Below are 25,525 nucleotides of genomic sequence, written 5' to 3'. Positions count from 1 at the left end.
ACGCCAGTCTACAGCCATTTGTCAACAACCGGAGGGGGGCAAGGCCTCTTTTCAAATGAACAGCAGTCACGAGAGTCGCTGTTAAATCCCTCCGAAGGGCAGCGCAGTGTTTGTGCGCCATCCAAGAGGCCACTGGGAAGATTGACAGGGGGAATAATTAGTTGGATCTGGCAAGTGCCAATCGTGGAACGTGTAGAAGAAAAAAACACCCTCTTTTAGTGTAACATGTATGAGTGAGATTGCAATAGATTTTGTGTAATTAAATAACATGAAAGTCTGCCTAGCGCTTTAAATCGGTGGTCCAATACCCCCCGGGCAAATTGGTACCGGGCCACACAAGAAATTATTCATTTCTGTTTTATTTATGCTCTTGAGTCTGAACGATCTTTTATTTTGAAAAATCTTTTATTTTGAAAAATGACTGTATTCTCTTGGTTACATCTCGATCACTTGAGTGCCAAAATGTAACCCACAACTGGCAAAATGAGTAAAAAACAGATGTCTATGGAAAGTTTCTGTGCGAAGGGAAAAAAAGACCCAGTGAAGGACTCCCAAGGAATTGGTTCGCAACCCATTTGTCAAATCAGGTGAATACAGCATGTCTCTGCAAGATGAACTGCTGGAAATGGTGATGATGGCAGCCATTCATACATCACGTCTTTTCCAAGTGCAAGTTCGTTGTTTCCAATAAAGACGCAAGGCTTGCGCGCACACATTGGGAGTGACGCGCTTGCCCCTTCCACCAGTTGAAAACATGTCAGAATGCTGTGACCGCACCACGAGTCACGTGACAAGAACCGACCAATCACTTTCATATTTTGTATGGACTATACACATTTTGGTAGACTATCTCAGACAAACACAGAACACCCATAGATTGCAGTGCTTTTTAATAATAAAAGGAGTCCATAAATAAAACTCGTATCAGAGCTACAGCAATGTCAGCTGGTCATCCTCTGAGAAAACGAATGATTGTCACCTAGCAATCTGCGTACACCCACCCCCCACCCAGACCCCAGTAAAACTGTCAAGCATTGACAAGTCCATGGTGATAAACAGGCTGGGGACCACTGCTTTAAAGTACACAACATCAAAACTAACTACATTGATTTTGCTAGCTCACATTGTTAGTTTCATGGTGAACAATTCCTCTGTGGTCCCACGGGTTTGAAATGTACGTGCAGTGGTGGCCAGATTGAAACACACCTTTTATCCATGGCACATGGTTAACTACATGCAACAAAAAAGTTATTTTTAACAATATTTTTATTTATTATACACTGTTTCTTTTAATAGGTGGAAGTTTTTTTTTTGTTTGTTTTTTGAAACTGGTGAAATAAAAAAAGAAATGCACTATTTGTTTTACTTTTATTCTATTCAGAAGCCATGTGCACCCACTGACAGGTAAAATCTGCTGCTGACATTTAGTACAGTATTGCCAAAGCATGTTAGATATGTATAAAATATGTAATATGTCAACTTCATCAAATTATTTATTTTAATTTTTTTTAAATATACAGCAAATGAGGAACAAATGACAAAGGAAAAAAAATCTCTAAAAAGTTTAATAACTACAGGAATAAAAAGTGTCTGTTTTTTTTTTTTAATAAAGCAAATTAGTTAATTAACGAGTTAAACCATTTTAAATAGAGTACAAACATTTTGCAAGCCGTTTAGAAATAATTTCGTCCTCTCGGAGTAAATAGAAAAGTTTTTAGTTGTAGTATAGTCGTTTAGATCAAAGAATTAATAACATGTTTCTCTCTTTAAGGGCTATCTCATACCTGTATGAACAGAGTAGGAGTTTGGTTCGCATTGCCGGCAATAAGTCAAACTTGTTTCCAGTGCATGTTGGACTCCGGCAGGGCTGCCCTTTTTCACCAATTCTGTTCATAATTTTTATGGATAGAATTTAAAAGTGCAGCCTTCGGCTGGAGGGGGTTCAAGTATCTTGGGGTTTTGTTCACGAGTGAGGCAAGGATGGAACGTGAGATAGACAGGCGGATTGGGGCAGCAGCAGCAGTAATGCGGTTGATGTATCGGTCCATTGTGGTAAAAAAGGAGCTGACCCGAAAGGCAAAGCTCTCGATTTACCGGTCAATTTACGTTCCTACTCCCACCTATGGTCATGAGCTTTGGGTCATGACCGAAAGCACAAGATCTTGTATACAAGTGGCCGAAATGAGTTTCCTTCACAGGGTGGCAAGGCGCACCCTTATAGATGGGGTGAGGAGCTGTGTCACCCAGGAGGAGCTCAGAGTAGAGCCGCTGCTCCTCCACATCGAGAGAAGTCAGCTGAGGTGAATGGCCGTCTGTTTCGGATGCCTTTTGGACGCCTACCTAGAGAGGTTTTCCAGGAATGTCCCAATGGAAGAAGGGCTCGGGGAAGACCCAGGACATGCTGGAGGGATTATGTCTCTCGGCTGGCCTGGGAACACCTCGGGATCCCCCCAGAGGAGCTGGAGGAAGTGTCTGGGGTGAGGAGGGTCTGAGGTTCTCTCCTAAGACTCCAGCACCGGAATGGCAGTTAAAATTTAAATGAATGAATGATTGTTTCTCTCTGTCTTGTGGCTGTGCACATGCTGTCAGCTGTGAAGCCAAGCGCAAGTAAATCAGGCTTAAAATAAAAATGACGACGGCTTAGAAAGTGAAACCAAAAGACAAATCCTGGACTTTATAAGAGATTTAAAAATCTTGGACGGACACATTTTTAAGTCACAAAAACGCATCTCTGTGGGTCTCTGCAGAGCATGTGAGATTGTTCGTGAGTGTTGACAGTTCTCTCACACAATGAAAAGTAGGAAACGTGTTGTGCCAGAGGAGATTTTCCCCTAGTTAATCGATCGTGGATGTTTGGCTATTGGGAAGATACAAAAAAAGTGTAAAAGGATAATAATCAAAATAAAAAAAGGGACCAAATATACTTGGGCGGCCGTTAATATACCAGGACAGACCGCCCAAGTAAAGTCTGTGTGACAGCACTGGAATGTCATAAAGAAAAAAATTGTTTGCCATTGTAATCTTTAGTTGAACTCAGAAAATTGTCAGATTATGTCTGTTTAAGGTATTGGGCGTGGCTAAGATATTTAACCACGCCCCTCCATCAGTTTTGACAACAAACAAAAATGGTGAGCAGGAGGAGTCTGTTAGGTTGTAATAACTCTCCCCAAACCCTTTTCCTGATCCAACTGAATGAAATGCCTACTTTACATCTAATCAGCTCGCAGTAGAAAAAAACAAGCCACACCCACTGTTTACTCATTTAATATTCAGTTCCTCTAGGGACTGCGTCACAATACAAAAAAAAAAGCTCATGCAGACTTTAAGATTGAACCGTGCAGGCAATTTTCATGATTGCGTGAAGTGTCAATATTCTATGGATCAAAGCAAGAGAGAGAAGAGTCGCATGTATGGAATAAGAAAATGAACAGGGATCTGAGAAGCACTCCAGAATCGCACACACACACACACACACACACATAGAGAAACTCACTCGGTAAATAAAGCGACAGTCAATTACAATGGCCTGGCACAAAAGCCGTACTCAGTGGTTCAATTCAACAGGGAGAAATCTATCCCTCTATCCCTGAATAATTTTACACCTCAGTGCATACGAGACACACAATAAGGGAGGGGTTATGGAGCGAATAAGGGGAACGTGGGACTGGAGAATGAAGGAGAGAAAGAAATGGAGAGAGGTATACAGCGCTGGTTCTGATGGTACACAGGAGCTCGGATTACAGAGATGGTTAGTCCACAAGAGATCATCAAGCGACAGGTTCATAAAGAAGAAGTGAGAAAAATAGCATTCATTTTGTGGCTCCAGACTTCAAGGTAGATCTAAGAAGTCAACATGGAAAAGCTTTTGCAAACAATTTAATTCACGATGTCACTCTTCGAAACTGAAGGGGGAAAATGGGGAAAGATTGATTGACTTTTATTTATTGGGATTTATTAGCCCATATAAAGTGGTCTATATTGGGCTTCAGTTTTTTCTTTGAACTGTATATATGAAAAGCTTTAATATAAACTGTTCTAGGGCAGCATGGTGGCTGAGTGGTTAGTACTGTCGCCTCACAGTAAGAAGGTTGCTGGTTCGAGTCCGGGCTGAGCCAGTTGGCATTTCTGTGTGGAGTTTGCATGTTCTCCCCATGTTGGCGTGGGTTTCCTCCGAGTGCTTCGGTTTCCCCCACAGTCCAAAGACATGCGGTATAGGTGAATAAACTTAGGGTGCTTTCACATCTGTGGTTCGGTTCATTTGGTCAGAACCAAGAGCAACAAATGATACCTTGTAGCATTTTCTGCCGTTTTGGGTCCTTTTCACACCACACTGATTGCTTTGGTCCAAACCAGTTGAAAAGAACCAAAATGCAGTCATGTGACAAAATCCACATCTCTCATCACATCACTGGTCAGAATTAATGTGCGGGTAAATGCCAATGGAACTCTCGCAAGTACCGGCAGACACAAAATGCCGATTTTTACTAAGGAAGGATAACTGCGTTGGCTGATTATATCCCTGGTCATAGTATACTGTATAGTTTGTATACATCACTTTAGACAGACTATATATTTCAAGAATGAAGCGCAGCTGCAGCTGGAAAACAAGGTTTTAATGCATTGCAAGTGGCGAAGGGACATCGCAAGTCACTTCAGGAGGATGCGTGAATTAATTTAGCTAAACTGTGACATGGTCATCTTCTGGAAATATTACCAACGATCCATCAGGTATAGTTTTTCCCTCTCACTCTCTTTGTCTAAAAAAGAAAACAAAAACAAGTAAACAAATCTTTTTCCTCCACACCCCATAACGCACTGCGCATCGGACTACGGCAACTGGATTAGTCCAAAAAGGCACAGTACTTTTTGCGGTTGGGTCTGTTTTAGTTCGGATCATGTTCTCACCACAAACAAACCACTCCAGGGTTTGTTTTAAGGAGGGTTCCTCTTCAAGGAGTTCTCCATATGCTTTTTTGATCCACTTTTAGTGCGCACTCGAGTACCACTGGTACATTCACACCAGGGAAAACGAACTCTAGTGCGATTCAACCAAACTAAATAAGGCAGGAGGGAAAACACCCTAAATTGGCCATAGTGTATGAGTGTGTGTGTGTGTGAATGTGAGTGTATGGGTGTTTCCCAGTACTGGGTTGCAGCTGAAAGGGCATCCACAGCGTAAAACTGATACTGGAATAGTTGCCGGTTCATTCTGCTCTGGCGAAGTGAACAAAAACAACATACACATTAAAAAAACTTAAAACACCATGTGCTGACAGAAATGAAAACTTATAAAATACATTTATTTACTAATTTAAAAAATAAAACTATATTTTATAAATACATTAATCATATAGTAGATTGCATTGAGAATCCCACACATTAAATCCCACATATTAATCTTACACTTTAATGCATTTGTTTAAAATTGGTTTACATTTTAAATAAATGAAATGTTAATTTTACAAAAATCAACGTATATAGACAGGAGAAAACCTGAAAAGTATTTCAAAATATGGAGAGTTTGTAGAATTTCTGAAGGAAGCTGAATCAAATCTTTTTTCTGTATAACTTTGTATAGCTAATCTAGCTTAGCGTATCACCTGAGTAACTTCTACCTTCCTTTAGCATGTCCAGAAGTCCGACTTTTTGTGCGATGGTAAGCGTCTTCCTCTGTCTTTTGGGTGCAGAATGTTTCGTCGACATTATGCCGTTTGTTGGGGAGAAAACTTGCAAACATACAGTACAGCTCTTCAGGGTCACACTGCTAGAACTCAAAGATTTATGCAAATTTGGCAAGCTGACTGCTGAGGAGTAGGGCTGGGCGATAAAATTGGTGTTGATATTTATTGACGGAACACCATTGTCAATATCACTAAAAAACGATTCGGTTTGTAGTTTTGGTATAAAGCGCTATAGTTTTATTGAAATGTGGCTGCTAAGCGGTGCCAATAAGCTTAGGGTGTCAGTTCGTCAATTTCAATGGAGTTGGACATGTTGCGCAAATGGCTCGCACGTGAGCCCGCTTGTCACTTCAGGTCAGAATAACAACACATGCGAAATTGAGCGCTGTATAGCAGCAGTGAGAAGATTGTAAATAAAAAAGGATGTAAGGATGTCACCAGAGTAGCTTTTTGGTTTCTTTTCTTGTGCATCCCAGCCACTAGCACCCATCTGAGTTTTTAGCATATGGGGTAATAAAGTCATTCAACTTCACAATTTGTAATGTTGCAATATGTATTTGAGTAATGATGGTTAGTTCCTTTACTTAAAAGCTCAGATTTCATTATCATAATTTGTGTTGTTGACAGAGTTTGAGGTTTACTTTTCAATTATTATTCACACCTTAAAGTTTGCTTTGATTGCTCAGTGTTTACACTTTATCATTGCACACACTTTGTAACATTTTATTTATCAAGTTTAAGAATCTCTTTAATACTTATGATTATTTTATTATAAAAATATTTTGTTTAAATATTTTTGTTTTTGACTCGTTTAAATATTTATATTTTTGATTTTTTTTTTTTTTGCAATATTGCTCAGCCCTACGTAAGAGATTGATTGACAATGATCTACAGCAAATCAGGACACAAAACACACTGCACTGTAAAAAAAAAAAAAAGAATGTCAAATTGCACCAAAAAAATCAGTGAAAACTGCAAGGCCACGAAAGGTAAACTGCATCATAGCAAGGGACCACTGCGTGTGTGTCTGTGTGTGTGTGTCTGTGTGTGTGTGTGTGTGTGTATATATATATATATATATATATATATATATATATATATATATATATATATATATATATATATATATATATATATATACACACATATATATATATATACATATATATATATATATATATATACATATATATATATATATATATATACATATATATACATATATATATATACATATATATATACATATATATATATATATATATATATATATATATATATATATATATATATATATATATATATATATATATATATATATACACACACACACACACACACACACACACACACACACACACACACATACACACACACACACACACAGTTGAAGAATTATTAGCCCCCCCCCCCTTTGATTTTTTTTATTTAGATTTTTTTTATATTTCCCAAATGATTATTAACAGAGCAAGGAAATTTTCACAGTATGTTCGATAATATTTTTTCTTCTGGAGAAAGTCTTATTTGTTTTATTTCGGCTAGAATAAAAGCAGTTTTTAATTTTTTAAAAACCATTTTAAGGTAAAAAAAATTATTAACCCCTTTAAGCAAAATTTTTTTCGATAGTCTACAGAACAAACCATCGTCATACAATAACTTGCCTAATTACCGTCAAACATTATTTACTGTCATCATGGCAATGATAAAAAAAAAATCAGTTATTATAAATGAGTTATTAAAACTATTACGTTTAGAAATGTGCCAAAAAAAAAAAAACTTCTTTCCTTTAAACAGAAATTGGGGAAAAAAAAGAAACAGTGGGGCCAATAATTCAGGGGGCTAATAATTCTGACTTCAACTATGTATATATATATATATATATATATATATATATATATTAAGTTTTCTTATTATTATTTATTTTAAAGGTTTTGTATGTTTGGTTTTGAATTCTTTAGTACAAGTTAAAAGCTCCTAAAATCAATAAAGATGTGTAAAAAGTTTATTTTTTAATTTGTTATTGATTAAAACTGCATTCCAACACTCAACTAAAATTAGTTTCTTTAAAGATTTCTATAAACCAATGAGTTTTACATCATGACAAACTTTTGCAAACCTTACAAGAAGAAATACCCTTTTTCTCCATTAATTAAAAACCCTCTGCTTTTTCTTTACAATGGCATGCACTAACGAATCATTCACAATGAGACAGCAAAGAGTGTATAAAGAACATAAATGGGGTCTTTTTTTTATTTCATGTTGACATGCTGACTTCAAACATCCCCTCAGGTTTCACTCAAATAACAAAAGCGCCCTGCTGCCTACTTTGCTGTTCTGGCTTCATACAGCACATACACATAAGCACAACAGACACAAAACATTGAGAGATGCCTGGGGCGTTTTTTACAATTCACTGCATCGGTCAGCACACGCTCGCTAGCATCTCTGCATTCCTTCATAGACCTACAGATGCACCTACACCACAGACTGACTGACAGCAGCCTCTCCTCCAATTACTATTCCGATCATGATCCAGGCACCTTCACAAATCAGCTCCTTACAGCCCAAAGCCTCCCCGTTTGCAAAAACAAAGCATCGTGACCTTTCCTTTCCCCCCATCGCCTTCTGAGCCTCCATTTCCTCAAACATTTGCCTGCGCGGAGTCATCTTTAATTACCACGACAGGGGCCACGCGTTCCCCGTCCCAGACACAAAGAAGAAATAAATGTTGTTTTTACGTCTCTTCATTTCTACTAATCAGGGAGCTTTGCTCTTTAGCTTGATTGGGAAAACTCTGAAAAGTAAGAACTACACTCAAACAATGACTTTTGCTGCTTGTTCGAACTACTTATTTTAAATGAGTTGAAACAACACTGAGTTTTTTTTGGGGACAACTTAATTCCTTTATGTACAGTCGACTTAAAAATTGTAAAAAAAAAAAAAAAAAACTATTACGGTAACTTAATCTATTTGAGTTGGGACAACATGAAGGGATTGTGTGGAATCCAGTATTTTTTACAGGTTACACTCAATTCTATTTTAATGAAAGTAGGTCTGTATAAATTGACTGTGAATGAGCTGCACATTTGATTTAATTACATTTAAATGAATGCTCAATGGGCGACACGGTGGTGGTGCAGTGGTTAGCACTGTCGCCTCACAGCAAGAAGTTCGCTGGTTTGAGTCCCGCCTGGGTCAGCTGGCATTTCTGTGTGGAGTTTGCATGTTCTCTCCGTGTTGGCGTGGGTTTCCTCTGGGTGCTCCGGTTTCCCCCACAGTCCAAACACATGCGCTATAGGTGAATTGAATAAACTAAATTGGCTGTAGTGTATGTGTGTGAATGAGCGTGTATGGGTGTTTCCCAGTACTGGGTTGCAGCTGGAAGGGCATCAGCTGTGTAAATCATATGCTGGATAAATTGGTGGTTCATTCCGCTGTGGCGACCCCTGATGAATAAAGGGATTAAGCCAAAGAAAAATGAACGAACAAACAAAAACTAAAATGTAAATAAATTGAGTTTGGGGAATGAAAAATATTTGTTTGCTTTGTTTGCAGATAAACTGATAAAAAATATGGCTTACAACTTAAAACACTATGCAAAACTAGTTTAAAAAGTATTACTATGTAACATTTAATCAATTATTCATAAATTCATATAATTTAAATTTTCTTAAGTAATCTTATTTTTTAAATGTTTTTATAAATCTTGTTCATTTATTTTTTTTTTGGAGTTGACATTTTTTACACTCATTTTTACCTGAATTTTGTGGTTTTAGAATTTCTCAAAATCTCGATTAATTAAATATTTTAACTCGATTATAATTAATGAACCATTATTTTATGTATTTTTTTATTGTTTTGCCTTCATATTTCACTGACAGGTTTTGTACAGTAAATATGCTCACATATTACAAGTGAAAGATTTTTGAATGAAGGGTGCATTAGTTGTTCATATTAAAAATAGAAAATAAGCAGCATCTCTTCTAAATAAAATAACTCTTGTATATCCTGTAAATAAAAAAATGCATTTCTTGCATCTTCTGTAAGCAAATATGTTAATGTAAATAATCATTTTAACGTAATGGAAAATATGCAGTCTCAAGGCATCTCTGGTGCAACCTCCAATCATCCTCAATGTAGTGCAAAGTAAGGCTCAAGAATGAGTCATCATCCTACCGGACCAGAGATCAGATGTGGTTGCAAAGTGCTGAACATTTTTCAGCAGCAACATTTTTACAACATGTTTTGTACATGAGTGGGGTCACAAATCCACACGGGAGTAGGGAAAGTCATTGGAAAAAAAAAAACCTGGAAAAATTTGAACGATTAGAGTTTATAAATGTCGATTTCGATTACTTTTCGATTAATTGCCCAGCCCTAATGTTTAACATACAGTATTAATTTAACAATAATTTATTCATATGTAATTAAAGTTTAATAAAAAATTCTTACTTAACCTTCTCAGAGTGTCAACCTTCTCTCTGAGCCACACAGAGAAGAGGAGAGGCTATATGGAGTGGGCGGGGTTAAACACAAACCGGGGTGTGTCTAGACTGTGTGATTGATTGTTATTATTATTAGTAGTATATTATTATGAATACTATGTATTATAAGTATTATGAGTTGAAACAACACAATGATTAAGTTTTTTTTAGGACAACTTAATTGTTTTATGTTCAATCATCTTAAATTTGTAAAACACATTAAGCTAACCTAATCGATTTGTATTGGGACAGCATGAAGGTATAGTGTGGAACCCAGTAATTTTTGCAGTTTACACTCACACTGCAGCTTGCTACTTATGTAAAATGAGCTAAAACAGCACAATTCTGAAGTTTTTTGGGGGGACAACTCAATTGTTTTATGTTCAACGCACTTAAATTTGTAAAAACCCTTGAGTTAACTTGATCGATTTGTATAGGAACAACATTAAGGAATTGTGTGGAACCCTGCATTTTTTTGCAGTGTATAGCGAGAGAAAGCAAGCCTGTCACTGCACTGACAGTTTTAAAAAAACAAGTCTGCATAATTTGTTTCCACAAGAGGAAATGTATTAAAATAAATCTCATAAACATCAAGAGGACTGGCTTTTTCTGGCTTGAAGAATGAAATCAGACTAATCAGCATTGTGCTAATCCTTTCAAGGAAGCTGTAATCCCCGGGATAGCGGGACATGGCTAAACCCACTCCGGAGGGGATCCGGTGGATTCTTTTTAACAAGCATGATTACGCCAACAGAGCGACCACATGTCAGAGTAACGTTTGGGCAGGGAGAGAAAATAAGGGCAAAGTCTGTTTGTGCAGATGTGTCATAATCAGTCAGACTTATTCACAGTCTGAACGGAAAAACACGAGGCGTTCAAACTGATGGCCATTTGCAGTGACAGCACAGCATTTTTAATGAGTGTTTGCAATTTCAGGTGACAAATACATCCAACAAACTTTGGCTGTTACAGAAATGTGCAATGCAGGGTTGCAGGGCACCAAAAATTAGATTTTAAATGAATTGTTCAGGAACTTCAATTAGAACTGATTGTCGAACAATTCAAAAGTAGATTAAAATGAGAATGTGTTGTCAGGACAAACTTTTAAACAAGGTTTCATTAAGCCAACATACTGACGATTATGCTTTGAGAAGTTGCTTTAATCCCAAGTGACTTGATGAATTGAATGTACACATTTGATCAGTTCTTGCTTTCACTGGGAATCTAACTCACAGTCTTGGAGATTCTAGTGACGTGCTTTATTATGGCAGCTAAGGGAAGACTACAAGAAGCTAGAGGTTTGATAAAAAGAAAAATAAATAACAAAGGACTAACAACACTTATATAGAAGATAAAACTATCTAATAACAATATAGCTGACTGAAATAATCCCCAATTTCCATCACTAGTATAAAGGATTGACCTCTGTGTGCTGAAGTAAACAATAAATATACACTGGTAAACTGAAACATTTTAAATTGTTAGTGAGTAAACAGAGTTTAATATCAAAAATATAATCCATATTGTGATTTAGGACCGTTAATTTGTGAATTAATCATAAAATAATTGCCAAATTCCATGACTTTTCATGTTTTACTGTCAATTCAGTATACTGGATTATTGGTGATTTTCACACTATGTGAACCGTAGAGCCTTAAAATAATAAGTGTGGAAAAAAAGCATTCAGGCCTGAGAAATTGTAACTTTGACACATTAATAACAATTTAATTGTTTATAAAACAAAGACTATTATTTTACATTTGATTATTCAATCACTTTACACATAAATATAGTTTCACTCATCGGAAAGCAATGAAATGCTGTTTATTTAATTGGTATCTAGTTCTATATTGAATTTATGTATGCTTGTAGATTGTTTCTAATATTGTCTCCATATGTACCACATCCATATGAAGATAAACTCTAATAACAATAAAGCCGACCGAAATTATCACCAATTACCATTACTAGCATAAGGAATTGACCTCTGTGTGCTGAAGTAAACAATAAATAAACACTGGTAAACTGAAGCATTTTAAATTGCTAGTGAGTAAACAGAGTTTAATATCAAAAGTATGATCTACATTGAGATTTAAACCCTTAATTGATTAATTAATCATAAAATAATTGTCAAACTCCATGACTTTTGATGTTATACTGTCAATTCCATTTACTGGATTCTACACTTTGTAAACCATAGATCCCTATGATAAGTGTGAAAAAGCATTCAGGCCTAAGAAATTGTATCTTTGACACATTAATAACAATTGAACTGTTTATAAAACAAAGATTATTATTTTACATTTGATTATTCAATTACTGCACACCTGAATACAGTTCGACTCATCGGAAAGCAACCAAACAGAGTTTATTAAATTGATATCTTGTTCTTTATTGAATTCATCTACGCTTGTAGATTGTTTCGAATATTTTATCCATATGTACAATATCCATATGAAAATAAAACTAATAGCAATATAGACGACAGAAATAATGTATGCTTGTAGATTGTTTCTAATATTGTATCCATATGTACCACATAACTATATGTACTACATATCTAATAACAGTAAAGCCGACCGAAATCATCACCAATTACCATTGCTAGCATAAGGAATTGACCTCTGTGTGCTGAAGTAAACAAGAAATATACACTGGTAAACTGAAGCATTTTAAATTGCTAGTGAGTAAACTTTGAGTTTAATATCAAAAATATAACCATATTGTAATTTAACCCCTTAACTGACTAATTAATCATGAAATAATTGTCAAATCCCATGAGTTTTCATGTTATACTCTCATTCTGTATATTAGATTAACTGCATCAGTGACTTTCACACTGTCTAAATCAGTGTTTCCAAACCCTGTTCCTGGAGGCACACCAACAGTTCATGTTTTGGATGTCTCCCTCATCTGACCCATTAACTTCAGGTTTTGAAGTCTCTTCTAATGTTCTGATGAGTTGTTTCAGGTGTGTTTGATTAGGGAGAGGATGAAAATGTGTACTGTTGGCGTGCCTTCAGGAACAGGGTTGGGAAACTGCATTAGAAGAGACTCCAAAACCTGAAGTTAATGGGTCAGATGAGGGAGACATCCAAAACATGAACTGTTGGTGTGCCTCCAGGAACAGGGTTGGGAAACACTGGTCTAAATCATAGAGCCTTATAATAAGTATGAACGCCCCTTGAGTCTCTGAAAACCAACCATGAATCAAAAAATCCAGGATGTATATCTTCAGTTAGTCTTTTCTCTGTCTAAACAAGTACAAAAAGGTCAACAACAAAAAAGCAACACATGTGGTTCTCGCTAAAACTACATTATTTGTTGTAATGGAAAGCGAAGCGGCAAACTTGGCTTGTTTGGGCGACAAGAGACCCTTCCACTCGGCAGAAGCCAAAGGTGTGCTTATACAAACACAAACTAAATTTCCCCAGCATTCTCCGTAGGGTAAGGGTTGACTAGCAGCATCTGCTTCCTTTGATTATGTGAGGAGAAACTTAGGCGGACCGGAGAAAGAAAAGAGCCCCAGAGGAGAGGGGTATTGCCAGCTAAGATTAAGGTAGGGTAACCACTTTTCTGGCACTTATCGCAGGGGTAAAGCTGGATCCGTGATTCCAATATCTCGATCGAAATATGAAAAAAATGCAAGAGGGAGAAAACTGAAGAAATTTAAAATAAAAGAATCGTGGCTTGGGAGCTCGACAGGACAAGGACTCGCACACAGCAGCACTTTCCGCGCCGCTTAAAACTTCTAGATGCACAGTTTGTCATCTGGGGCAGATTATGGAGAAATGGCGCAGACACAGCATCTCTGTGTAAGTGGGTAAAGGGGCATTCATATCGCCAATGGCCAAGGCTACTCAAGAGTGCTAAAATAAGAGTATATTGTTCACCTTGACAGGTTTTTCATCCCTGCTGCTAGAGAGCAGCTTATGAATCTTTTGGAGATATCAAAGCGAAAAAAAATAGCGATCGGCCCAAGTGATCTACATTATAAAGAGCAAACCCTAGGCTTCCGCATTTGCAAAGTCTACAAAACATGGGGATTTTGTCATTGAGTCAAGGTAATACAATTCAATCTTCAGCTTACCAGATCAGCATGTAAGCTCCGTGCCATCCTCCGTGTTTGCCCCTAACATTCAGTACACACACGCATTGTGATTTTCCACGCCCTCCTTTATCCTGGGGAATTGTTTCGCTGAAGGTGGAAGAAGGTCTAACAAAGAGCTTAGATTGGTCAAACAAATGACAAAACCCCGCGTACATCCCTCATTCTCTGTCTATTTTTTTTTCTTCAGGGAACGACCGCATGCTTGACAGGGAAAAAAGACGCCCATGCTGAAGGACACTTTGTCAATAAGTAATACCCACGCTGTATTAGCTGCATATTTAGCCATGAGAATTCAACTAAATTGCTTTCAAGCAAAAATCATTTAGCGAAGCACGCTTCAGAATGGATCGCTGCGTCTTCTTCGTGTGACATTCAACCGGGAATGTGAACTTTGAGCTCTGTTCAGAACAAGGACAGCCTGATATCGAATTGCTGTGCTATACACTGTAAAAAATAACATGACAAAAAGCCATCACAAGACTTTTCCACTTGGTCTTTATAATATCTCTTTATTATCCTCAATACACTCCAATCCTCTGTTTTACTTTTCTATCTTGGACAGTGCTTACGCCTCATGGAGAGACCTTGGATTGGTTTCATTTGGTGATCTTTACATTGATGGTGTTTTTGCCTCTTTTGGTCAGTAAACCTCTCAATTTAATCTCCCTAAATCTAATTTCTTCAGCTATTTAAAAATGGGAAATTTTGTTGCGCAATTGTCAACTTCCAAATGCACCTTTTGCTTCAGATCTGGACACCATATTAGGCACAAAGGTTAAAGGTTCAATTTCTAAATTATTTAACATACTTGTTCATTTGCAGTTTTCTTCTGATAGCTTATGGATCATCTGGTCTTAAGACATTGGAATTGACATTAAGGAGGAGACATGGGTCTTAAACAGGGTTAACTTTCTCACCTGGTCAAACATTACCCTTTCATTTTGCAGACTTTGTAGCCTTCTTAACACATTAAACATCAAATTATTTTTGCTTCACTTAAAAGATATTTTGCTGTTTGTTCAAACTTCTTATTTAAAATGAGACAACACAATTCTTGAGGCTTTTTGGGACAATTTAATTGCTTTACGTTCAATCCACTTAAATCTCTTAAAACTAACAAGTTAACTTAATTCCTTCATGTTGCCCCAACACAAATCAATTGTGTGGAACCCAGCATTTTTTACAGTGTGCTTTTTCAAACCACTTAATTAAAAATGAGCTGAATCAACACAATTATTGAGGGTTATTTTGGGATAGCTTAATCATTTTATGTTCAATCTACTTAAATTTGTAAAAACTATTCAGTTAACCTAATCGGTTTGTGTTAAAACAACATAAAGGAATTGTGTGGAACCCTGCCTTTTTTAACAGTGTATGTTACTTAAACTTATTTTAAGTTAATCTGGTTTCAACTCATTTTTTAAGTTCCAAAACTTTATATTTTTAGTAAGTATGACTGATGTAGGTTGAGATGACTAGAAAAGATCAATTTGATCAATTAATTAAATTAAAAATCCATTGAGAACTTAGAAAAACTCGTCTTTAGACTAAAGGTGACCGTGCTTTCTGTGTGGTGGCCCCACGGCTCTGGAACTCTCTCCCGATAGCACTGTGAACTCTGGGATCAGTTGAACTTTTTAAAAAGCATTTAAAGACACACCTTTTTGGTCAAGCTTTTAATTAACAGTATTAGGGTTTCTGTATTTGGATTTTTAATATGTTTTAACATGCCTTCCTTTATTCTCATGTTCTTTTACTTGTTTTATCTTATTGTAAAGCACTTTGTGACTCAATGTCTGGGAAAGGTGCTTTATAAATAAACCTTTACTTACATAGAAAAACTTGTTCATGCTTTTATCACCAGCAGGGTGGATTACTGTAATGGACCCCTCACTGGCCTTCCCAAAAAGACGGTCAGACAGTTGCAACTCATCCAGAACGCTGCGGCCAGGATTCTGACCAGAACCAGAAAATCAGAGCACATCACACCTGTCCTCATGTCTTTACACTGGCTCCCAGTTACATTCAGAATAGATTTTAAAGTATTATTACTGGTCTATAAATCCCTAAATGGCCTAGGACCTCAATACATTACAGATATGCTCACTGAATACAAAACTAACAGATCACTCAGATCATTACTATCAAGTAAATTAGAAATTCCAAGGGTTCAGTCAAAGCAGGGTGAATCGGCTTTCAGCTACTATGCCCCTCACTGCTGGAATCAGCTTCCAGAAATGATCAGATGTGCTCCAACATTAGGCACATTCAGATCTAGACTGAAAACACATCTGTTTAGCTGTGCCTTTACTGGATGAGCACTGTGCTACGTCCGACAGATCGCACTATTGTGTCTTTTTATAACCTGTTTTAACACATTTTAATCTGTTTTTATTCGTTTTAATATTTTTTTCTGCTGTTTTTATTTTCTTATACTTGTTTATTTTATTCCTGTTTATGTAAAGCACTTTGAATTACCATTGTGTATGAAATGTGCTATATAAATAAACTTGCCTTGCCTAAAAAATTAAAGGCAGTAAATTTTTTTAAACAGTGTACAATGTGGAGGCGATCATCTATCTTTACTGTCAAAAGCAGTAAAACTGCAACAAGATTATTCTTGAGATCTGACTCAACTTCACATTGTACTGTGATTATTTCTAGATTTCTTTCAGATGGTTCTTAGGCACAACATTCGCTTGTTCTGTAATAACAAAGCAACTCTTTAGGACTCCCAGTGGTGTGTGGTAAAACTATAGGAGAGCTATCATACACTAGCTTTTTTTCTAGGTATTTAAAATTAACAGCAGGGGGTGAAAAAGCAACCGACGATGAGAGACAGAGCGAGAGAAAAAGAGATAAAGACAGGAATTGACTTTTTGCCATCCCCCAGTGTTCACCCTCTTCCTGTGTTCATTACAGCACCATTATCGTTTTGATATTTCCCCCCTCCTTTCAAACATGCTGTCGGTTTCGTTCTTTAATGTGGTCATTCTGCTACAAGAATTCGTCAAGCGAACAGACATCCGTGTCATTACCTTCAATAAGGGTCATTTCCTCTTATTGAAAGAAAAAGGCAGAGATGTGGATGTTATATGACTGGTCAACACATAAATGGAGACCCTCCACCTAGCTCCCATTCATTCATTTTCTTTTAGATTAGTCCCTTATTTATCAGGGGTCACCACAGCGGAATGATCTGCCAACTATTCCGGCATATGTTTTACATAGCGGATGCCCTTCCAGCTGCAACCCAGTACTGGGAAACACCCATACACACTCATTCTCACACACACACACTCATACACTACGGCTAATTTAGTTCATCCAATACAGCTATAGAGCTTTTATGTTAAGCAGCTTAGAAACAATCTACACTTTAAAAGCGCTATATACATAAAGATGAATTGAATTGAACCTATAGTGCATGCATTTGGACTATTTCATAAAGACTTTTATTAAAGAGTTCATCAAGATTCTTTGGATTCATCTTCAATGCCTCCTCCTCCATCCCAGACATGCTTAATAATGTTCATATGTCTGGTGACTGGGCTGGCCAATCCTGGAGCACCTTGACCTTTTTTGCTTTAAGGTGGAGGCTGAAGTATGAAAAGGAGCGCTATCCTGCTGAAGAATTTGCCCTCTCCTGTGCTTTATAATGTAGTAGGCAGCACAAATGTCTTGATACTTCAGGCTGTTTATGTTGCCATCCACTCTGCAGATCTCTCACATGCCCCCATACAGAATGTGACCCCAAACCATGACTTTTCCTTCACCAAACTTGACCAAATGAGAGAATACTGCGGCCATGCGTGTTCCAATAGGACTATATTTGTGACGATTGGGATGCAGTTCAACAGAATAGGGTTGTCACGATACTATCAATTCAGGCCATGACACTATACCAACTGAAGTATCACGATACCAAGTATTATCGCAATACTGTACTAATTCATAACTCAAATCTTCGAAATAAAGCAAATTGTCAGAAAAATTATATTTTATATGCCATAATACTTAAATTTAATTCCCTTATAATTGAAAACGTATTATTTGTACAGACTTTCTCTGCTTTTTTTGTATTTCCTATGACTCTTTTGTTGTTATTGCAATAATAATAATAAAAATAAATAAATAATTGATCACGCCACATGATCTGTCATGACTGCAGCTAACCCGTATGCAGACATTTAAAATGAAAGTAAAATAAAGTGGTCTATTGATTATTTGCTGGCACAAATGTTTAGTGATTTTTCCACATGCAACATATTGTAGAACCGTTAATGACGATACTACCGTTTACAAACTACAGTGGCACCACCGGTATTTTGGAGCCATAGTATCGAGGTGCTACCGAAGTACTGGTAAGCCGTTCAACCCTACAACAGATTATTCATCATAAAATCTACCTTCTGCCACTTTTCCAAATGATCAACTAGAAGTCAAGTTATTATTTGTTGCTACAAGTGGGATTGATGACAAGATTTTTGTCAGGTAGAGTAAATAGCACACTTTGTGTGTATTGACTCCTCTTGTTGAATCACCGAATGCCTCAGTTGCAAGTCACTTTTGACAAAATCGTCTGCTAAATGTAAATATAAAATAAAATATTGCAATATCAGATATTTTTGTAATATCGTGCACTGTAAAAAAAGCTGATTTTCACACAATTCCAGTGTTGTCCTTAAAGTTACAGTAAATGTAAGTTGATTGAATACAAAATACAAGTTGTATAAGTACATATACAAGTAAAAATATAAGTAAAATATAAGTAAAATATAATTTGTGACCTAAAACAACTTAGGAATTGTGTTGTTTCAACTCATTTTAAATAAGTAGTTTTAACAAGCAGCAAGTGTCTTTTTTTTATTAAAGTGTATTGCAGAATTTTAAAAATTATATAATCGCAATGTTAGATTTTTTCCAATATTGTGCATCCCTATGATGCATGCAAAAAAAAAAAAAACACAGACTCGACATGAGCTGTGCTTGTTTGTATGACCTGATGTCTCATTCGGGCCCTGCTAGAAGCCTCATTATACCTCGCTGCTGGTCGTTGGGAGCATGGCATTCAGTCTGACACTAGAGCTGAAGTCGGCGCTGTTTAGGATCTCGTTCTCATTAAGAGCTGTGTGTGTCACTAGGGAGACTTTCTGCTCCTAACAGCCTCCAAAAGTAGCTGCGCTTCAACTACGGCCACACAATGTCTCCATCTGCAGGGAGAGCCAACACCTCCTCTTTCCAACTTTCTTTGCTTGTCCATATTGTTTGTCCTTCACTTTTTTTTATTTTTTGTAATCTCAAATCCGGTCTGTGTTTGTTTCGACAGTCAGATATGTTTAGTTTGGACAGCGACAGGAATGGTGAAAGCAATAGCGCTAGTGACAGTAACAAGTTTCTCATCCTTGTGAGGATGTAAATTCGGAGCGGAGTCACTGCAGTCACGAATATGTCAGATCTGGCTAAATCTCCTGGAGCCAATATATCCTAAGTGCACATTCGGCAACAAACAATAGCTCTTGAGGGATGGGTAATCACAGATTAAGCATATCTTCCCATCCCTTCAGTAATTAGTAGAATTTAAAAACATTTGTAATACACTTTATGTCATTAATATGATACTTTACTGTACAAAACAGCACATTTATAGAGAACATTTTAATTTAGCCATCAGAAATTGGACAAAACAATGTTTTTTGGCATTCAAATTATGTTTTTAAATAAATAAATAAATACATTACAGTATTTTAAATAGTAGTTAAATTGAGTTTACACAAAAACAGAAAATTCTGTCATTATTTACTACGTAATGCTGTTTAGTTTAATTTATTTTTCATCTGTTTAACACAAAAGTTGAACCTGGAACTACTGACGTGCATAGTATTTGTTATTCCTACTACGGAAGTCAGTGGTCACAGATTACTAACATTTTTCAAAATATCTTCTTTCTTGTTCAAAAGAAAAAGGAAAGCCATAGACATCCGGAACAGCATCATCTCTTGAACTGCATCACAAACACTGCAGAAAACCTACTGGAATCCGCATGGACCCAAAATTCAAGTTTGGTGAAGGAAAAAATCATGGCTTAGGGTTACATTCAGTACGGGGGCGTGGGAGAGATCTGCAAAGTGGATGGCAACATCAACAGCCTGAGGTATTAAGACATTTGTGCTGCCCATTACATTACAAGTCACAGGAGAGGGCAAATTCTTCAGCAGGATAGGGCTCATTTTCATACTTTAACCTCCACATCATTGTCCTAAAAGCAAAGAAAGTGAAGGTGCTCCAGGATTGGCCAGCCCAGTCACCAGACATGAACATTATTGAGCATGTCTGGGGTAAGATGAAGGAGGAAGAATTGAAGATGAATCCAAAGAGTCTTGATGAACTCTGGGAGTCCTGCAAGAACGCTTTCTTTGCCATTCCAGATGACTTTATTTATAAGTGATTTGAGTCATTGCAGAGATGTATGGATGCAGTCTTCCAAACTCATGGGAGTCATTCTTTTTCCACTGCACCATGACTTTATATTCTATACTGTACATTATTCCTGTTAAGTGACAAGACTTTTGTCTAAGCAAAGTCAGACCTTACTGTCCTAATGAAATCATTAAAAATCAAGACATGATCATATTTTATTTTGCTAAAATAAGCGTAATCTAGAGGCCTTTGCCTTTCATATAAGCCACTTCTGATACCAAATGATCAACTAGAAGTCAAGTTATTATTTGTTGTTCCTAAAACTGTGATAAGCAACAATACTTTTGTCAGGTAGTGTTTTTAGATGTCTATTAGACATCTTTTAAAAACATAAAAAAATGCTTGCTGGGTTGTAAATTGAATGTGTAAAGTTGCATTAATCAATCATGGTAAAGGTGTAAAGGTATACTAATCAAACATGAATGCCAAAAGAAACATGAATGTCTAAAAATCCAACCCCCCTAAAAAATAACCCATCAGTAATACCAAAATAATATTAGTCTATGATATCGAATGTCTTATCTACACAAAAAGTGACAAAAAAGGGTTTCTTTTAATGTGAAACAAAATACCAATCTCTCAAGTTCTCTTAGTGAACCGCTCTTTGAGGTTGGTTCGTTTGCATCAGCATGGGGTCAGATTATTTCCTTCTACAAAAGCACAATTCTAAGAAAAAGAAGAAGAGGAAAAAAACACAATAAAGAGGTGCTGGGTTGGTTGAATCTAAACAATCTTTAAAAACAGTTGAGAAACTTTATAACTCTTTGCAAGTTAAGAGAAAGCGAGTGCGGAGGCTTTTTGACAGAAAGCACAGAGGGACAGCCACAATGCGGTGCAAACACGGAGGACGCACAAATAAAACGAGAGAGAAAGAAGCATCCACCTTTCTGCACCATCATTTCTTCAGCTACAACACAAACACACACCTGCGTTCCCCAGATCAAACTGCACTTTCAACCATTATCGTAAATAAACGTATACATCAGACATCAGCGCTTTTCTCTCTCATGAGTTATAGCGCTTTTGAAATGGAAATGAAGCTAAAATATTTTGAAAGGTCAAAGCATGCATCATTCTAAGTCATCTGTAGCAGCATGTGGCATCTCCATCATGCTAAAGAATTTACGGGAAAATGAAAAAAGTCTGTCTTTTGTGATCCTCAGAAAACCTGGTGGAAATAAGGTAATGATTTACTTGAAGGGGGTGTTCATAAGACTGTCATGAAACTTTTATAATCATGACATACCACATGATTTTATGCATGCTTGTAACATGTTATTAACGCTTGTGTACTGTTCAAATTGACTACCCTTTTGTTATGTTCGGGATGAAAACATCCACTGAATTAAACAGCTTTAAAAATACATCAGATAAATATATATATATATATATATATATATATATATATATATATATATATATATATATATATATATATATATATATATATATATATATATATATATATATATATATATATAATTTTGTTTTCATAAATCTGTTAAATCAACCTCAGTCTTGATTAAAACTACTGAATTGTTTAGAAAATCTACAGGATTTATCTCTTTAATTGCCAAATTCATCAATTATGCCACTGATTTTGTGAAAAAAAACACTCAAAATTATGTATTTTCAATATAAAAAGTAGTTGTGTACTGGATGTTTTTACCTTTTATCACAGTCTTGGACATGTGAATGATTAGTAACAACATTGGCTTTGATGCATTGTTCTAATTTCTCTCTAATTTCCTGTTGGTGGCTGTTTTTTCCTTATTGACTTCCATTATAACCAAATTTGATGATGCATAAATACACAGTCTTTGTTTTTGTTTACTCCATGTAGTTCTGAGAACTGAGATACATATTATGATTTTCTCAGACACATCAAGGTCACTCTCACACACATCTTAATTTGCTGTTATACTCCATATAAAATCCAGAAACTAAGGTTTGATAAACAGTAATGATCAACAGTAAACAAAATCAAGTTTTATCTTACCGCCAAACAACCACCAACAATCAAACATGCATGATTATATGGTGTCATGGTTTTGTAATCAGAAAAATGTGGTTATAATGGAAGTCAATGGGGTAAAAACAGACACCAACAGTAAATTAGAGAGAAAAAAAATGAAAATTAAAAATGAAAATTAATTTCCAACTTGGCTATTGTTCTCATGTACTCACTTTGTAAGATGGCGTCCGACAGAGAAGTCTATGGGACTGATGATTGTACATATGCTTTATGATGAAGAGGGAGTGAGACAAGAAATAAATTCCAGTTCAGTTACTTCACCGTATGGATTCTTCTTTATTACCACCAACAAACACAACACAGAAGGACTTCCATTACACATGCACAAGGTCTAATTCACATTCGTGATGCATCATGTCATGATTATAAAGGTTTCATGACAGTCTTATTAACACTCCTTCCAGTAAAGTGTTACAAAAAAACCTTCAGTGCAAATCCAAGGTTTAGCCTTCTTCAAAATACTGAGTTATATATATATATATATATATATATATATATATATATATATATATATATATACACACACAAAATATACTTTAAAAAAAAGATTCAACAATTTGACAGTCTATGGTAACAAGACATAAAAACGAACTTGTCAGCGATTCCTTTAACAAGAATTTCAGACCATTAAACATCATGTAATGTATTCCTTCAGAAATTTAGAACAGCTCAATACAAATCTCATCTCTCTAAAAGTTGGCAGAGTCCACAGTAAATCAGGTAGCAACCTCCAATATGTTAACTTACCCACTTGAGACCAGATCTCCAATTTTTTAAAAACCGAAAGCCGAAGCTGGTGCATGTTCAAGTGGTGTAATACTTTAGCAGAGAGCGAGACGGTAGGAGGCTGTGTCAGACTTTAGGTGTGTTGTGGAATGGGTCCAAACAGGCCTACCTAATCTCTGCTGAGTGTGTTTTGTTTGTCTCTGAATGTCAGAATGCCTTCGGGCCCGGAAGACAAAGTTCAAAGCAATGAAGATACACTTTGTATACAAGTCCAACTGTTAGGTAAAACTGACACAGATTTGCAGAGGAAATCAAAACATTGCAATATTGCAGTCAACAAACGGTTTATTTTGTGAGAAAATCCTTAACTTCTACATTTACATGTAGTCATTTAGCAGACGCTTTTATCCAAAGCGACTTACAAATGAGGACAAGGAAGCAATTAACACATCTATAAGAGCAGCAGTGAACAAGTGCTATAGACAAGTTTCAGGTGTGTAAAGTCTAAGAAGCAAAGCATTAGTAATGTTTGTTTGTTTAGAGAGAGAGAGAGAGAGAGAGAGAGAGAGAGAGAGAGAGAGAGAGAGAGAGAGAGAGAGAGAGAGAGAGAGAGAGAGAGAGAGAGAGAGAGAGAGAGAGAGAGAGAGATAGAGATAGAGATAGAGATAGAGATAGAGATAGAGATAGAGAGATAGAGAGATAGAGAGATAGAGAGATAGAGAGATAGAGATAGAGAGATAGAGAGATAGAGATAGAGATAGAGATAGAGATAGATAGATAGATAGATAGATAGATAGATAATGTATGTATGTAGTTCAAGATTGTTAATGTAGTGATTGTGCTCTCTCTCTCTCTACATATATATATATGTATATGTGTATATGTGTTAATGTTAATATATACATATATCTATATATATATATATATATATATATATATATATATATATATATGTGTGTGCACATTTAATAACTAATATTTATCAGGTAAACTATTGCAAAAAATTATGAATTTAAATGTTTAATCAAATAAAATCAATAATATCAAATAACCTAGATAATAATCTAATATTCAGTTGAAAAAACTTTTTTTTTCCTCAATGTTGTATATGATTTGTATATAAGACTGAATTTAATATGAGACTAAAATATATAGTGTAACAGTTTGTGAAATGTTATTCCATGAACAAAAGAAATTTTAAATTGATAAATCTTTGAAAACAAATTAAGAGAATTGATCAAATTTAATGTTCATACATAATAACTAATTTTTCTATAATTAACCATTGCAAAAAATTTAAAAAGAGAGACTTTATCAAGCTACATTTTCCAAATGTTTGATTCAGCTGAGTTTAGATTTAGAAACACATACCAACTTATTTGCTTAAGCACAATAAATAAATAAAAAAATCTTGCTGTAAAGCAAGCAATAATACCAATAATACACAACCCACAGACCAAGCATCCAATAAACAACACACTGAAACGTGAACATTGCATTACATATCGCCAAACTCCTGTGAATGAAATAAAAAAGTCTAATGAAAGCTTCTTACCTCGTTGGTGTTCCAGCGATGTCTCTCCTTGGGCAGGGAGGAGCATTTGGGAAGGCATTCCAGAAGCTTCTTGGGCAAGTAGATTTTCAAATGTCCATGTTCATCTGAAAACAACACACACACACACACACACACACACACACACACACACACACACACACACACACACACACACACACACACACACACATTAAAAAAAATGGCTTAATATGGATTGCGAGCAGCATTACTGAAACAAAGCTGTGCTATTCTCCAGGGTCTAACACACCGGGAGTCGTTCTTTTAAGCACAAAGATCCAATCATTTCTTTGCAAATTACAGAGCTGTTTGAATTCAATGTCACCAATGCTCAAGGGACTCCTTTTGAGGAAACTTCCGTGCCCAGGTGTTGCGTTTGCAAATAGCTGTGACAACCGTTTTAGAAATATAAAACTATGCACGAGACCTCAAAGG

The 25,525-nt window shown here is 36.1% G+C and overlaps 1 protein-coding gene across 1 annotated transcript in view; it reads right to left on the bottom strand.

Moving 5' to 3' along the window:
- The window catches only part of LOC130237101 (calmodulin-binding transcription activator 1), a 575,132-nt gene that overhangs the window by 516,107 nt on the left and 33,500 nt on the right, over nt 1-25,525 (bottom strand). Inside the window, exon 3 of the mRNA XM_056467908.1 lies at nt 25,073-25,176. Coding sequence (XP_056323883.1) covers nt 25,073-25,176 — 104 coding nt within the window. The remainder of the gene's footprint in view (nt 1-25,072; nt 25,177-25,525) is intronic.

Source organism: Danio aesculapii, chromosome 11 (assembly GCF_903798145.1).
Source record: "Danio aesculapii chromosome 11, fDanAes4.1, whole genome shotgun sequence".
Lineage (NCBI taxonomy): Eukaryota > Metazoa > Chordata > Actinopteri > Cypriniformes > Danionidae > Danio > Danio aesculapii.
This window is presented reverse-complemented; position numbering and strand designations above follow the sequence as displayed.